This window comes from Oncorhynchus keta, unplaced genomic scaffold, assembly GCF_023373465.1.
Source record: "Oncorhynchus keta strain PuntledgeMale-10-30-2019 unplaced genomic scaffold, Oket_V2 Un_contig_15490_pilon_pilon, whole genome shotgun sequence".
Lineage (NCBI taxonomy): Eukaryota > Metazoa > Chordata > Actinopteri > Salmoniformes > Salmonidae > Oncorhynchus > Oncorhynchus keta.
The window spans coordinates 65,201-82,441 of record NW_026279344.1 but is presented as its reverse complement, the minus strand read 5'-3'; the positions used below and the strand labels follow the sequence as shown (position 1 = coordinate 82,441).

General features: G+C 43.6%; 1 protein-coding gene and 1 long non-coding RNA gene across 6 annotated transcripts in view; one reads left to right on the top strand and one right to left on the bottom strand.

Moving 5' to 3' along the window:
* Positions 1–17,170, bottom strand: part of atp2c1 (ATPase secretory pathway Ca2+ transporting 1) — a 47,943-nt gene extending 30,773 nt beyond the window's left edge. The window contains exon 1 of one of the 3 annotated variants that reach the window (XM_052502320.1): positions 17,005–17,170. In XM_052502320.1, coding sequence (XP_052358280.1) covers positions 17,005–17,028 — 24 coding nt within the window. In that variant the 5' untranslated portion in view covers positions 17,029–17,170. Of the gene's footprint in view, positions 1–4,881; positions 5,059–17,004 lie in introns of those variants that run through there. The other 2 variants (XM_052502321.1, XM_052502319.1) reach the window with 2 other exon arrangements.
* Positions 5,167–6,416, top strand: LOC127918992 (uncharacterized). 3 transcript variants are annotated; one of them, XR_008101647.1, is made up of 5 exons: positions 5,167–5,427; positions 5,560–5,664; positions 5,709–5,911; positions 5,956–6,131; positions 6,176–6,416. It is a non-coding gene; the product is annotated as an uncharacterized LOC127918992 (long non-coding RNA). The 3 variants fall into 3 exon arrangements; XR_008101646.1 differs by lacking the exon at positions 5,167–5,427 and having other exon boundaries at positions 5,475–5,664; positions 5,753–5,911; XR_008101645.1 differs by lacking the exon at positions 5,167–5,427 and having other exon boundaries at positions 5,475–5,664.
* Positions 17,171–17,241: the final 71 nt, after the last annotated feature.

Below are 17,241 nucleotides of genomic sequence, written 5' to 3'. Positions count from 1 at the left end.
CATAATCCATTGCTCATCTTCTTGTCCGGTCTGTGTGTATTTTACGCCTGCTACAGGAGAAGAATGCACTATATATAGAGAGCCGCTGTTGCATCGCGAGGTATCATCTAAGTGATTGATAGTTGATAGTCAGCAGTCATTAAAGTATGTCTTGTTTACTTTGAATAACTGCTCAAATATCTCTATAGAGATGAGATTACTTGGAATGAAATAATAAAGTCCTCAAATAAAAAAAGTGTAATATACACTAATATTTTATTAAAGTAAAGTGTTGTGAATAACTGATAAGCAGTAATGGACAGTCACTAAAATCACAGGACTTCTATTCATTGTTTTATTCTGTGTTGTTACAGCATTTCAACCCACATAATGCATAGTGCATTTAACATTGTTAAAAAAAATATAATTTATTTTAAATCAAACCGAAATCAAACAGACCTCAAAAACCACTAATCACTCAGCACTACTCTCCAACTCTGTTCCTGGAGAGATACCCTCCTGTAGGTTTTCACTCCAACCCTGTTCCTGGCCAGCTACCCTCCTGTAGGTTTTCACTCCAACCCTGTTCCTGGCCAGCTACCCTCCTGTAGGTTTTCACTCCAACCCTGTTCCTGGACAGCTACCCTCCTGTAGGTTTTCACTCCAACCCTGTTCCTGGCCAGCTACCCTCCCGTAGGCAGTGGCAAGTTGATACCGTGAGAAAGGGGCTTTGAAAGAAAGATGAGGGTGGTGATAGGACTAGGTTACTGCTGTACGCTGACTCACCTTCCCCTATGCTCACTACCAGCTTCTTAGTGTAAACACAGAGTCAAATCAAACAGAGATGGAGCTATACGTCAGCGTTCCTACTCTCGCTTCAGAATAACTGTGAGGAGGAAGACAAAGGAGGAAGGCTTTTCACTACTACAATTTGATCACAAGTTAATTCATCCACTCCATCCTGTGTCCCGGACTGTGTCAATCCATCACATTTCACTCCACATCCCCTTGTCAATCCATCTTGTTGGAGACACCTGCCTTAAACTAACCCTACATGGACACCGTGACAGACTAACCCTACATGGACACCGTGACAGACTAACCCTACATGGCCACCGTGACAGACTAACCCTACATGGACACCGTGACAGACTAACCCTACATGGACACCGTGACAGACTAACCCTACATGGCCACCGTGACAGACTAACCCTACATGGCCACCGTGACAGACTAACCCTACATGGACACCGTGACAGACTAACCCTACATGGACACCGTGACAGACTAACCCTACATGGACACCGTGACAGACTAACCCTACATGGACACCGTGACAGACTAACCCTACATGGACACCGTGACAGACTAACCCTACATGGACACCGTGACAGACTAACCCTACATGGACACCGTGACAGACTAACCCTACATGGACACCGTGACAGACTAACCCCTACATGGACACCGTGACAGACTAACCCTACATGGACACCGTGACAGACTAACCCTACATGGACACCGTGACAGACTAACCCTACATGGACACCGTGACAGACTAACCCTACATGGACACCGTGACAGACTAACCCTACATGGACACCGTGACAGACTAACCCTACATGGACACCGTGACAGACTAACCCTACATGGACACCGTGACAGACTAACCCTACATGGACACCGTGACAGACTAACCCTACATGGACACCGTGACAGACTAACCCTACATGGACACCGTGACAGACTAACCCTGACATGGACACCGTGACAGACTAACCCTACATGGACACCGTGACAGACTAACCCTACATGGACACCGTGACAGACTAACCCTACATGGACACCGTGACAGACTAACCCTACATGGACACCGTGACAGACTAACCCTACATGGACACCGTGACAGACTAACCCTACATGGACACCGTGACAGACTAACCCTACATGGACACCGTGACAGACTAACCCTACATGGACACCGTGACAGACTAACCCTACATGGACACCGTGACAGACTAACCCTACATGGACACCGTGACAGACTAACCCTACATGGACACCGTGACAGACTAACCCTACATGGACACCGTGACAGACTAACCCTACATGGACACCGTGACAGACTAACCCTACATGGACACCGTGACAGACTAACCCTACATGGACACCGTGACAGACTAACCCTACATGGACACCGTGACAGACTAACCCTACATGGACACCGTGACAGACTAACCCTACATGGACACCGTGACAGACTAACCCTATGTTACGGATACAGTTATCCTGTGTCTGTGTGTATCCTGTGTGTGTGTTTCTTTTCTCTCCTTCTCCCCTCACAGGTGAAAATCATCACTCCCCAATCAATCATCAATCAGAAGACACACCTCCTCCTATTTCCTGACCTATCACAGTTCCTTCCCCATGGTTTAAAAACCCCATCATTTGTTTGTTCTAGGCCTCAGCAATCTCTAGCTCAATCTCTCTGTAAATGCCATGTCTGTAGGTCTCTGTGTTTCACTCTCGCTTTGTGTCTTAACCTCTCTTTTGTTTAAAGCACTTCATAGCACTCTGTCATCACCTGTGAGTATTGTTTTTGGTTATGGTGTTTGTTTGTTGCTGGTGGGAAAAGGGGGAAACCAAGACAAGTCGCCCATGGGCATACACTACCCGTAGGTGAACTTTGTTAAATACACTAGTTAGAACTGGGCGGACCACCCACTGTATTTTTGGTTAGTTAGTTAGCTGTTGTTAAAGTAGGCTAGTCTAGCTTAGGGGTGTTTTTGAATACTTATTGTTTCTTTCCTTGGGTCCAGCTCAGCCCCTTTTCCTGCTCCCCCCATTACCGTGTGTTTATAAATAAACCTAGAGTTTGACGGTAGATTTCTGTTGTCGTGGTTATTTCGTGCACACTTTTACTTTGTCACAATAATAATTTGCATGAGTTATGTTACGGGTCTCATTACCATCCCCCCTAGACTGTCGGGCCAAAAGGGATTCGTAACACCCTACATGGACACCGTGACAGACTAACCCTACATGGACACCGTGACAGACTAACCCTACATGGACACAGTGACAGACTAACCCTACGGACACAGTGACAGACTAACCCTACGGACACAGTGACAGACTAAACCTACGGACACAGTGACAGACTAACCCTACGGACACAGTGACAGACTAACCCTACGGACACAGTGACAGACTAACCCTACGGACACAGTGACAGACTAACCCTACGGACACAGTGACAGACTAACCCTACGGACACAGTGACAGACTAACCCTACGGACACAGTGACAGACTAACCCTACGGACACAGTGACAGACTAACCCTACGGACACAGTGACAGACTAACCCTACGGACACAGTGACAGACTAACCCTACGGACACAGTGACAGACTAACCCTACGGACACAGTGACAGACTAACCCTACGGACACAGTGACAGACTAACCCTACGGACACAGTGACAGACTAACCCTACGGACACAGTGACAGACTAACCCTACGGACACAGTGACAGACTAACCCTACGGACACAGTGACAGACTAACCCTACGGACACAGTGACAGACTAACCCTACGGACACAGTGACAGACTAACCCTACGGACACAGTGACAGACTAACCCTACGGACACAGTGACAGACTAACCCTACGGACACAGTGACAGACTAACCCTACGGACACAGTGACAGACTAACCCTACGGACACAGTGACAGACTAACCCTACGGACACAGTGACAGACTAACCCTACGGACACAGTGACAGACTAACCCTACGGACACAGTGACAGACTAACCCAACTGTTCTGCCTGCGGCTATGGAATCCTAACCTGTTCACCGGACGTGCTTCCTGTCCCAGACCTATTATTTGACGATGCTGGTCATTTATGAACATTTGAACATCTTGGCCATGTTCTGTTATAATCTCCACCCGGCACAGCCAGAAGAGGACTGGCCACCCCTCATAGCCTGGTTCCTTTCTAGGTTTCTTCCTAGGTTTTGGCCTTTCTAGGGAGTTTTTCCTAGCCAACGTGCTTCAACACCTGCATTGCTTGCTGTTTGGGGTTTTAGGTTGGGTTTCTGTACAGCTGATGTACGAAGGGCTTTAGAAATACATTTGATTTGAACCCTACGGACACAGTGACAGACTAACCCTACATACACAGTGACAGACTAACCCTATGGACACAGTACAACAACAGTGCTGTTAATTTGACTAAACTTTCTAACCCATTGGCAAACCACATTTATGCTATGTTACCACCAAGCAAACAAAGAGAACCCAGTAACCTAGCCCACAGAGAACCCAGTAACCTAGCCCACAGAACCAAACACACAGATGCAAACTGTCACACACACAAAGTGTTGGGTCCAGGTCCATTATAGGACCAAGCAGGCCAGGATTCAAATGCATAGAGTATTTAAATATTTGTATTTAAAAATAAAATGTGTATGTGAATTTGAGTATTTTCAAATACATGCCCAAACATCAAGTTTATTTACAAATGCATTCTAATATTCAAATACTTACAAAATGTCTTTGAAATAAGGCCTTATTGAAATAGCCTAAATGTTATTTAAACCCTGGTCTGTTTACAGTAGTGCATTCATCACATGGTCGCTAGGTGAGAGAACAACACACTACAGGTGTTGTTTACTGGTCCAGGTCGGTCATTATCTTTGTAAATCAGGCTGCTACCTGTCAATATAAACAGGTTGAGTGGCTGAATCACAGTCTGGGGAATCTGTTTCTCCCTCTTTATCAAGCAAACAAAGAGAAAATCAGTGGCCTATCACACAGAACCAAACACACAGCTGCAAATTGTCTCACACACACCCTCTCTCACAAAAAGACAGGCTAGACTTGACAGACTGCACATACTATTATAGGTGTAGTTACCGGGTCCGGGTCCTGGACGGCCATTATCGTTGTAGATCAGGCTGCTGTCAATATCAACAGGTTGACTGGATTCATTAGTTTGTGTCTCTCTCTCTCTCTCTCTCTCTCTCTCTCAAGCTAATAAGAGGCAATAGGTACAATCTGAGTATTGTGCTTCCACAGGGTCTGATCTGAACATGGTCAACACACGCCTACTTTAACACACACCTACTGAGTAGCCATAGGGGAGGAGGAGTACCAGGATCAAAGAGGAGCAATCAGCTCAAATATGGAAAGGAGAGATGAGATCAAACAAGACCTGTTGAGAGGTCAATGGAAAGGAGAGATGAGATCAAACAAGACCTGTTGAGAGGTCAATGGAAAGGAGAGATGAGATCAAACAAGACCTGTTGAGAGGTCAATGGAAAGGAGAGATGAGATCAAACAAGACCTGTTGAGAGGTCAATGGAAAGGAGAGATGAGATCAAACAAGACCTGTTGAGAGGTCAATGGAAAGGAGAGATGAGATCAAACAAGACCTGTTGAGAGGTCAATGGAAAGGAGAGATGAGATCAAACAAGACATGTTGAGAGGTCAATGGAAAGGAGAGATCAGATCAAATAAGACATTGTGAGAGGTCAATGGAAAGGAGAGATCAGATCAAATAAGACATTGTGAGAGGTCAATGGAAAGGAGAGATCAGATCAAATAAGACATTGTGAGAGGTCAATGGAAAGGAGAGATCAGATCAAATAAGACATTGTGAGAGGTCAATGGAAAGGAGAGGTCAGATCAAATAAGACATTGTGAGAGGTCAATGGAAAGGAGAGATCAGATCAAATAAGACATTGTGAGAGGTCAATGGAAAGGAGAGATCAGATCAAATAAGACATTGTGAGAGGTCAATGGAAAGGAGAGATCAGATCAAATAAGACATTGTGAGAGGTCAATGGAAAGGAGAGATCAGATCAAATAAGACATTGTGAGAGGTCAATGGAAAGGAGAGATCAGATCAAATAAGACATTGTGAGAGGTCAATGGAAAGGAGAGATCAGATCAAATAAGACATGTTGAGAGGTCAATGGAAAGGAGAGATCAGATCAAATAAGACATTGTGAGAGGTCAATGGAAAGGAGAGATCAGATCAAATAAGACATTGTGAGAGGTCAATGGAAAGGAGAGATCAGATCAAATAAGACATTGTGAGAGGTCAATGGAAAGGAGAGATCAGATCAAATAAGACATTGTGAGAGGTCAATGGAAAGGAGAGATCAGATCAAATAAGACATTGTTAGAGGTCAATGGAAAGGAGAGATCAGATCAAATAAGACATTGTGAGAGGTCAATGGAAAGGAGAGATCAGATCAAATAAGACATTGTGAGAGGTCAATGGAAAGGAGAGATCAGATCAAATAAGACATTGTGAGAGGTCAATGGAAAGGAGAGATCAGATCAAATAAGACATTGTGAGAGGTCAATGGAAAGGAGAGATCAGATCAAATAAGACATTGTGAGAGGTCAATGGAAACACCACACGTTCAAGAGATGGCCAGGAGTGTTTGGAACACTACAGGAATCGAGCTGGACGATACGGACAAAAATCCATATCGCAATAAATTGCCCTGAATTGATGAGATAACGATAAATAGAATAATAGGTTTATGACATTTAAAAAAATATATATACTAGTTTGATGGTTGTAGCCATCAATTGTCCCATTAACAATCACCCATATTAGTAAACTGACTTCATTTCAAACTTCAAATGTTTCTAGTATAGGTTCGCAAATGAACAATATCAGCAAAATGCCTGCGGTAAGTGATCGGTGTTGATCATTTTTGGTTTACCGTCCCAGCTCTATACTGGAATGTTTTGTACTAAAAGATACAAATATTATTATCTGACATTGTCCAGACGTTCCAGGTAGAGAGAAGGAGTGTGCAGAGAATATTTCAATAACAGCTAGCCAGGCTAAGATGCTGTGCTTTCATAGTGACTCAGCAAAACATAGAAGCCATGCCAATGAACAAACAAAGACTGCTCTTTGCACCGACAAGAGGGCTGCTGGGGACTGTCACTGTTACTTGTGGGTAAGTCTGCAGTCGAGACGGAAGAGGAGACAGAGATTGGAAAATTCCTACAAATCGCATGACTTCCACTTGTTTCCACCTAGAACAATGCTAGATGCTAGAGGTCGACCGATTATGCTTTTTCAACGCCGATACCGATTATTGGAGGACCAAAAAAGCCGATACCGATTAAATCGACCTATTTGTTTATTTAATTTATTTATAATAATGACAATTACAACAATACTGAATTAACACTTATTTTAACTTCATATAACACATCAATAAAATCACTTTAGCCTCAAATAAATAATGAAACATGTTCAATTTGGTTTAAATAATGCAAAAACAAAGTGTTGGAGAAGAAAGTAATATGTGCCATGTAACGTTTAAGATCCTTGCTCAGAACATGAGAACATATGAAAGTTGATGGTTCCTTTTAACATGAGACTAATAATATATAATATTAATAATATAATATTAATATAGTATTTATAGGACTATTTCTCTCGATACCATTTGTATTTCATATACCTTTGACTATTGGATCTTCTTATAGGCACTATAGTATTGCCAGTGTAACAGTATAGTTTCTGTCCCTCTCCTCGCCCCTACCTGGGCTCGAACCAGGAACACATAGACAACAGCCACACTCGAAGCATCGTTACCCATCGCTCCACAAAAGCCGCGGGGGGAATAACTACTCCAAATCTAAAAGCGAGTGACGTTTGAAACGGTATTAGTGCAGACCCAGCTAAATATCCATTTCACATGGGTTACACCAGGCATCAGGCTGATAGGTTTGAAGTCATAAACAGTGCTGTGCTTGCGAAGAGCTGCTGGCAAAACGCACCAAAGTGCTGTTTGAATGAATGATTACGGGCCTGCTGCTGCTCAGTCAGACTGCTCTATCAAATCAGACTTAATTATAACATAATAACACACAGAAATACGAGCCTTTGGTCATTAATATGGTCGAAAACAAAACATTTATTATTTCAGTGAAATATGGAACCGTTCGGTATTTTATCTAACGGGTGGCATCCCTAAGTCTAAATATTCTTGTTACATTGCACAACCTTCAATGTTATGTCATAATTACGTAAAACTGGAAAATTAGTTCGCAATGAGCCAGGCAGCCCAAACTGTTGACTATACCCTGACTCCGCATGCAATGAACGCAAGAGAAATGACTAGGCAAAGTCAGTTAACCCACCGTTCCTAGGCCGTCATTGAAAATGAGAATGTGTTCTTAACTGACTTGCCTAGTTAAATAAAGGTTTATAAAAAATATATATCGGAAATCGGAGCCCAAAAATACAGATTTCCGATTGTTATGAAATCTTGAAAATCGTCCATTCCAATTCAAATCGCTCGACCTCTACTAGATGCTATTGTTAAAAAAACACAATAACATGGGCGTTATAACATTTATCGTCACATCAGTGTGAATAATGCTGTGTGCCAGCTGATGGGTGTGCCAGGTAAGCAGGCAAACAATGAAGATTGTAGCCTAACTCTTCAGCCTATGAAAGAGCTCACCTTGCAGGTCATTCTTAAGGATTTGCAAAGAAAAAAACATTTCATCCAACATTTTCTACACAGCAAAACACTCCTATACACAACACAGGGGCACAAAGAGAAACTGTTGAAAATGACCAGAATCATTAATGTTCTGACCTTGCAATACAGAGGCAGGGACTCAGGTGCCCTTAAGAAAGGCCTTATTATGTCCTTCTACAATGTGTTCAGAGGGGCCATTGTTGAACAAGACAACAGCGAGTGAGATACGCAACTTGACAAGGGTTTCAGGAAAAAGACCACCCATTACCTACTGTAGGAAGTCGTTGGCATCAGACTACCCATTACCTACTGTAGGAAGTCGTTGGCATCAGACTACCCATTACCTACTGTAGGAAGTCGTTGGCATCAGACTACCCATTACCTACTGTAGGAAGTCGTTGGCATCAGACTACCCATTACCTACTGTAGGAAGTCGTTGGCTTCAGACTACCCATTACCTACTGTAGGAAGTCGTTGGCTTCAGACTACCCATTACCTACTGTAGGAAGTCGTTGGCATCAGACTACCCATTACCTACTGTAGGAAGTCGTTGGCTTCAGACTACCCATTACCTACTGTAGGAAGTCGTTGGCTTCAGTCTACCCATTACCTACTGTAGGAAGTCGCTGGCTTCAGACTACCCATTACCTACTGTAGGAAGTCGCTGGCTTCAGCCTACCCATTACCTACTGTAGGAAGTCGTTGGCTTCAGCCTACCCATTACCTACTGTAGGAAGTCGTTAGCTTCAGCCTACCCATTATCTACTGTAGGAAGTCGCTGGCTTCAGACTACCCATTACCTACTGTAGGAAGTCGCTGGCTTCAGCCTACCCATTACCTACTGTAGGAAGTCGTTGGCTTCAGACTACCCATTACCTACTGTAGGAAGTCGCTGGCTTCAGACTACCCATTACCTACCGTAGGAAGTCGTTGGCATCAGACTACCCATTACCTACTGTAGGAAGTCGTTGGCTTCAGCCTACCCATTACCTACTGTAGGAAGTCGCTGGCTTCAGTCTACCCATTACCTACCGTAGGAAGTCGTTGGCATCAGACTACCCATTACCTACTGTAGGAAGTCGCTGGCTTCAGACTACCCATTACCTACTGTAGGAAGTCCCTGGCTTCAGCCTACCCATTACCTACTTTAGGAAGTCGTTGGCATCAGACTACCCATTACCTACTGTAGGAAGTCCCTGGCTTCAGCCTACCCATTACCTACTGTAGGAAGTCGTTGGCATCAGTCTACCCATTACCTACTGTAGGAAGTCGCTGGCTTCAGCCTACCCATTACCTACTGTAGGAAGTCGCTGGCTTCAGCCTACCCATTACCTACTGTAGGAAGTCGTTGGCATCAGACTACCCATTATCTACTGTAGGAAGTCGCTGGCTTCAGCCTACCCATTACCTACTGTAGGAAGTCGCTGGCTTCAGCCTACCCATTACCTACTGTAGGAAGTCGCTGGCTTCAGCCTACCCATTACCTACTGTAGGAAGTCCCTGGCTTCAGCCTACCCATTACCTACTGTAGGAAGTCCCTGGCTTCAGCCTACCCATTACCTACTGTAGGAAGTCGCTGGCTTCAGCCTACCCATTACCTACTGTAGGAAGTCGCTGGCTTCAGCCTACCCATTACCTACTGTAGGAAGTCGCTGGCTTCAGCCTACCCATTACCTACTGTAGGAAGTCCCTGGCTTCAGCCTACCCATTACCTACTGTAGGAAGTCGCTGGCTTCAGCCTACCCATTACCTACTGTAGGAAGTCGCTGGCTTCAGACTACCCATTACCTACTGTAGGAAGTCGCTGGCTTCAGACTACCCATTACCTACTGTAGGAAGTCGCTGGCTTCAGCCTACCCATTACCTACTGTAGGAAGTCACTGCCTTCAGCCCACCCATTACCTACTGTAGGAAGTCGCTGGCTTCAGCCTACCCATTACCTACTGTAGGAAGTCGCTGGCTTCAGCCTACCCATTACCTACTGTAGGAAGTCGCTGGCTTCAGACTACCCATTAGCTAATGTAGGAAGTCGCTGGCTTCAGCCTACCCATTACCTACTGTAGGAAGTCGCTGCCTTCAGCCCACCCATTATCTACTGTAGGAAGTTGCTGGCATCAGCCTACCCATTATCTACTGTAGGAAGTCACTGAAGTAGTTGAGCGGCCTTTAAGGTTATGTTGATATAGGCCTCATTTTACTGTGGATATAGATACCTTTGTACCTGTTTCCTCCAGCATCTTCACAATGTCCTTTGCTGTTGTTCTGGGATTGATTTGCACTTTTCACACCAATGTACATTCATCTACCTCATTCACCATCTACTGTATCTTGCCTATGCTGTTCTGTACCATCACTCATTCATATATCCTTATGTACATATTCTTTATCCCCTTACACTGTGTATAAGATAGTAGTTTTGGAATTGTTAGTTAGATTACTTGTTGGTTATTACTGCATTGTCGGAACTAGAAGCACAAGCATTTTGCTACACTGGCATTAACATCCGCTAACCATGTGTATGTGACAAAAAAAATTGATTTGATCTCTAGGTGACAGAATGTATCTCCTTCCTGAGAGGTATGACAGCTACGTGGTCCCATGGTGTTAATACTTGTGTACTATTGTTTGTACACAAGTCAACTTAGTGTATGTAAACTTCTGACCCACTGGAATTGTGATACAGTGAATTATAAGTGAAATAATCTGTCTGTAAACAATTGTTGGAAAAATGACTTGTGTCATGCACAAAAACTACAGTTTGTTAACAAGAAATTTGTGGTGGTTGAAAAACAAGTTTTAATGACTCCAGCTAAAAAGTGTATGTAAACTTCCGACTTCAACTGTAGGTATTCGGTATAAACATGCAATCTAACCATGTGTAGAACAGAAACAGGTGATGACAAATGTTGATCTGTGGTGCAACTGATCACCGTCTGCTTGAGGGGGCATGAAAATAGTGTGCTGCTGAATCTAGTTAGGTTAATAATAGAACGTGGGCTATCTTGGACCCTGGGCAGGGTCTGCTGGTCCAGTGTATAGACTCAATGCCTGAGGGCCAGATAAATGATTAGACCACAGGCTATTACCGTCCTTCTCTCACCCTGGGATTTACTGGCATGGGGGGAGGGTTGGGCGGCGGAAAAAAAGAAAGAAAGGCAAATTGGGCCTCTATTACCAGAATGCTAACAAAATTTGCACAAAATAATAGCGAAATCACAGACGCTGTTAGCTAAATGTTAACGAACGAAAACAAACAAACTACTTGCAAAGACAGGCAAATCCAGCTCATAATGCTATACAAGCATAGCCAGTAGCTACCGAATGTCATTTACAAGCAAGAGTGAATGAGAGAGATTGTGCAAATTAACAAAGTTGTGATGAAGGCTTTTCTGAAGAGCAGCGTGTTTTCGGGTGGCTCCAGAGTGGCGCAGCGGTACTGCATCTCAGTGCAAGAGGCGACACTACAGTCCCTGGTTCGAATCCCATCTGGCCGTAATTGGGAGTCCCATAGGGAGGCGCACAATTGGCCCAGTGTCGGTCGGGTTTGGCCTCCATGGTAAATAAGAATTTGTTCTTAACTGACTTGCCTTGTTAAATAACGTTTAAAAAACAGAGGAGAGGGGAAGAAGAACAGAGGAGGAAAAAAACAAGTCGGAAGCACAGGGAAAAATGGCAATGTACAGATAACTCACCCAGAACTTTTTGATTTCTGGCAGAAAGACATTATAAGATATCAGATGGCAAACGTTTAATAGTGAATTGTAGTGTAAATTCATCTCATGTGCGCTGCAGAAGAGAGTGATAGATATAGAACACATTGACCTGCTTCCTCCCGTTGTGTTATTTACAAGCAAACACATGACTGGCTCAACTGTTCTGGGGAACTACGGTAAGCGCCATAATGTAAAATAATGTGACAGCTGAAATGAAGAACGCAATCGGCTTTATCTCCTAATGTACTGCACAAGTTGACTGCAGGTATAAACTTAAAAAGTAGCTACAAACATTAAATTGTTTTGAAAACATCATGTGGCAATTTTCAAATACCCTGGTATAAAGTACAGTGCATTAGGAAATACACCGTAGGGATGGTGCCAGGTTTCCTCCAGACATGACGCTTGGCATTCAGGTCAAATAGTGCAATCTTAACTTTCATCATGAACTAAGAGTCCTTTAGGTGCTGCCATGTGCCTTTTACTGAGGAGTGGCTTCCGTCTGGCCACTCTACCATAAAAGCCTGATTGGTGGAATGCTGCAGAGATGGTTGTCCTTCTGGAACGTTCTCCCATCTCTATAGAAGAACTCTGGAGCTCTGTCAGAGTGACAACTGGGTTCTTGGTCACCTCCCTGGCCACTGTGTTCTTGGGGACCTTCAAAACTGCAGACATTTTTGGTACCCTTCCCCAAATCTGTGCCAAGATGCTATCCTGTCTCAAAGCTCTACGGACAATTCCTTCGACCTCATGACTTGGTTTTTGCTCTGACATACACTGTCAACTGTGGGACTCTATACAGACCGGTTTATGCCTTTACAAATCATGTCCAATCAATTTAATTTATCACAGGTGGACTCCAATCAAGGTGTAGAAACATCTCAAGGCTGATCAATGGAAACAGATCGCACCTGAGGTCAATTTCGAGTCTCATTGCAAAGGGTCTGAATACTTATGTAAATAAGGGAAGGTTTAAATGTTTTATACATTTGCAAAATGTTCTAAAAAACTGTTTTTGCTTTGTCCTTACGGGTATTGTGTGTCCATTGATGAGGATTTTAATTTAATCCATTTTATAATAAGGCTGTAACATAACGTGGAAAAAGGCAAAGTCAAAGTCAAGAACGCACTGTATATACGGTATCCCACCAAAGCCTAACACAAGTTCTAGGTGCTGCTGTCTGGAACAGGGGTCTGGAACAGAGGTGGGTTTATTAAAAGGCCACAGTGAGTGACAGCAGTCAGGCTGGGAAAGAGAAAGACAGGACTGGTAATAGAGACATGTCAGTCCACAAGGGAGTGGCAGAAAAAGAACAGAGGGGGAGGGCTACTGTGATTAGACAGGTGGTAAGGGGTGGATTGAAGGATTGTGAGAGTGAGGATAAAGCTGTACAATTTAAGCTCTAAAGACATGGAGTTACAGGGAGAGAAGATGGACAGAGAGAGATGTGGTGAGCGCAAGAGAGGGGAAGAGGGACAGTGAGAGATGTGGTGAGCGCAAGAGAGGGGAAGAGGGACAGTGAGGGCGAGAGAATATGGTGGGCCTGGGGAGGTGAGAGAAAAATAGAACGAGGACAGCGAGAGAGCGAGGACAGAGCAAAGAGAGCAAGGACAGACAGAGCAAAGAGAGCGAGGACAGACAGAGCAAAGAGAGCGAGGACAGAGAGCAAAGAGAGCGAGGACAGACAGAAGAGCAAAGAGAGCGAGGACAGACAGAAGAGCAAAGAGAGCGAGGACAGACAGAAGAGCAAAGAGAGCGAGGACAGACAGAAGAGCAAAGAGAGCGAGGACAGACAGAAGAGCAAAGAGAGCGAGGACAGACAGAAGAGCAAAGAGAGCGAGGACAGACAGAAGAGCAAAGAGAGCGAGGACAGACAGAAGAGCAAAGAGAGCGAGGACAGACAGAAGAGCAAAGAGAGCGAGGACAGACAGAGCAAAGAGAGCAAGGACAGACAGAGCAAAGAGAGCAAGGACAGACAGAGCAAAGAGAGCAAGGACAGACAGAGCAAAGAGAGCAAGGACAGACAGAGCAAAGAGAGCGAGGACAGACAGAGCAAAGAGAGCGAGGACAGACAGAAGAGCAAAGAGAGCGAGGACAGACAGAAGAGCAAAGAGAGCGAGGACAGACAGAAGAGCAAAGAGAGCGAGGACAGACAGAAGAGCAAAGAGAGCGAGGACAGACAGAAGAGCAAAGAGAGCGAGGACAGACAGAGCAAAAAGAGGGAGGGGGCTTGGGCAATGGCTGTACCAGTCCCGCCTCCCGTTTCACTTTGCCACCACACCCCTCTCCCTCCCTTTGACAGGCAAACATAAAGAGCAAACACACTAACTCCACACCTATTCCCAACAACACGGATACAGCCCCCTCCCTGCCCGGCATCCTATCTGAACTGAATAACTTCACAGGGTCAAGGATGGTTGACTTTATTATAGGTGCCTAGCCGCCTACTATTTTGCTTTTGTAACCATCCAATGATGCTGTGTTTGTTAACTTATCACCACGGAAACTTGCAGAGAGCAGATTTCATAACACTGCATCGAAGAATAAACACATGTGGTAGCCTAGCATACTCAACTGAACAACTTGAGTTACAGTGGGCATTGACACAGCCTAGTTCATTTTAAGGACACCATTCTCATCCTAAACAAGTAAAAAATGTTTCTGACGTTAAACAGAAACAATGTTTCTGTCTGAAATGCTCTGGCATTACTCACAATATTTTGCAGTGGAAATTAACTAAACCACTTTTTATGATGTCTGTGAGATGAGGGCACTTGGTCTAATTTTTCAGGATAAGTGATTATCTTAGACACCCACTGTAGGCTATGGCTGTTAATGCCTATTTCATAACTATTTCTTATATTGCGTAAACTCATCACCAAGGCAACATGCACTGAGCAGATTTCATAATAATGTCTCTCTTTACATCAGAGAACAAACACCCTGACTAACCTGGTACATGACCCTCTCAGAAACACCAGGTAGCTTAGTCTACTCAACTGAATCAACTTCAGTAACAGATGGCATGCATACTAGGGAAGGTCATTTCTGGGACATAATATTCTTATCCTCCTCCAATAAAGAAAACCACGTATAATTGAACAATTTATTTTTAAATAAGATTGTCTTTGAGAACTAACAACACAAAAATAGTTAAACTAGACATTCAGGGAGAACCTAAAATGTAAAAAGAAAAAAAGGCATGGCATCCATTGATTTTGTTATAATGTTTAAGTCACTCAGATAGCATAGGAACATGACATAAGCCATGGCAAAATGGCTTATGTAGGATGTGTAGGAAATTAGATTTAAAACAGAAACATGTTGCCTCTGCAGCCAATAGGAGGGCTGTGGTTAAAAACGTTGTGGGATAGGCTAATCAAAGTTCAAAAAGGTCAATATGAACTCTTGTCCATCGTTTATAGGCCCAGTTATTAACACATGTCTAGTTTATATGATGTTATTAATCAATGTAAATGGTGCACATCTAGCTATTGCCAAACTGGTCATTGTGTTGCAAATGTGCAGGCCTAATTATAAAACACAGTTTAGCTAAGTTCACAGTCTAAATGCATCACAAAAGTATTTATATACATCGTCAAGGCAATTTTGAAGCTACAGCACTTAGCACGCTAGTTGAACATTTTTCTGTTGTAGTAATGGGTGGTCCTCTTTGACCCCAGAGGCTCTCTCTCTGAGAAAGAATAGCATGTTTGTCGATAATGATCAACTTCAGGTTGCTCTCTCTCACACACACACTCTCTCTCTGATGTAGGCTGTCTGACTGTGAATGACTTGATACACCCATGCATCTCCATTCAAATGACTATGTAAGTATGTGTGTCTGTGTGTGCGTAGGCTAATTGTTCGTGTTTGTTTACGTGGCTGGTTGCATTGCCTTGCTGGATTATGAATTTAATTCAGTCAATTGGCAAACACCTGAATTAAATTCAGTCAACATCCCCTGAATTAAATTCAGTCAACTTTATGAACCTGTCAGAAACAAAAACACAATGCTCGATAACAACGACACCGTGAACACTGAATGCAACAAGGCTTAGCCAAAGCTACACCCTCGTGGTTAGTGTGTGTTGCGCTATCTAGGTCATTGCTCTACCTACTATTGCATTGACACGTTTTATTGATCAGCAAAATTCAACATGTTGTTTAGTTGCTTGCAAATAGATTTGTTTAAAATTGTAAGAAGAACAAAACTATTCGTGTATTTAAGGTAGTATCACCAGGGGGTTAGTAACATCGCCGTTCTAGTGGAAAACGTCAGCAATAAAGTGGGCCAGCCAGGGCAATATAACGCTAACTTTACTTTATATAACCGTCAGATAGTTACGAGGATATGGTTGTTGGTATATGGCAAACTACAAGTTCTTGTATCTAGATAGCTATTGTTGGTTTTGTTGTTCTTTGACATGAAGCTGCATATGTATCCCTGAACCATCTCAAAGTTCGCTGTGACAACAAACAACTAACCTTATCCTGTATGACAGCAATTTATACATGGCAAGTAAACAGTATTTTTAGCGACACAACACCACGCTCACCTCTCGTGATCATGGAGCTCTCGACAGTAACATTATACTGTACTGTAGCTAGCTAACGTTACATTGTCTTTCCCTTGCGCCAGCTCCCCCCACTGTCCTTTTAGAACAAAACCATTGTCAACACATTGCTTTATATCTAAATACAACTCACTATTTGGGTATATACTATGTTGTAAATATATGAAGATATGAATATAACATTCAGAAATCCGGAAACTTACCAGCCGCTCCTGTTTCTTCAGCATCTTCCGTAAAATCCACTGTCGCTTCTCTCTGACGGACCGTCACCGGTGAGATCAGCACACTAGTCGCGTAGAAGGGGCGGGGATAAAGGGCTGTATTTGAATCATCTAAACAGTTCCTCTCCTCGTCCCTTTTTCTCCTTCATTGACATTAGGCAACTTCTCAGACGAAAGTATCAAACAAAAAACATGTAACGTTAGGCTTCTCACATATGC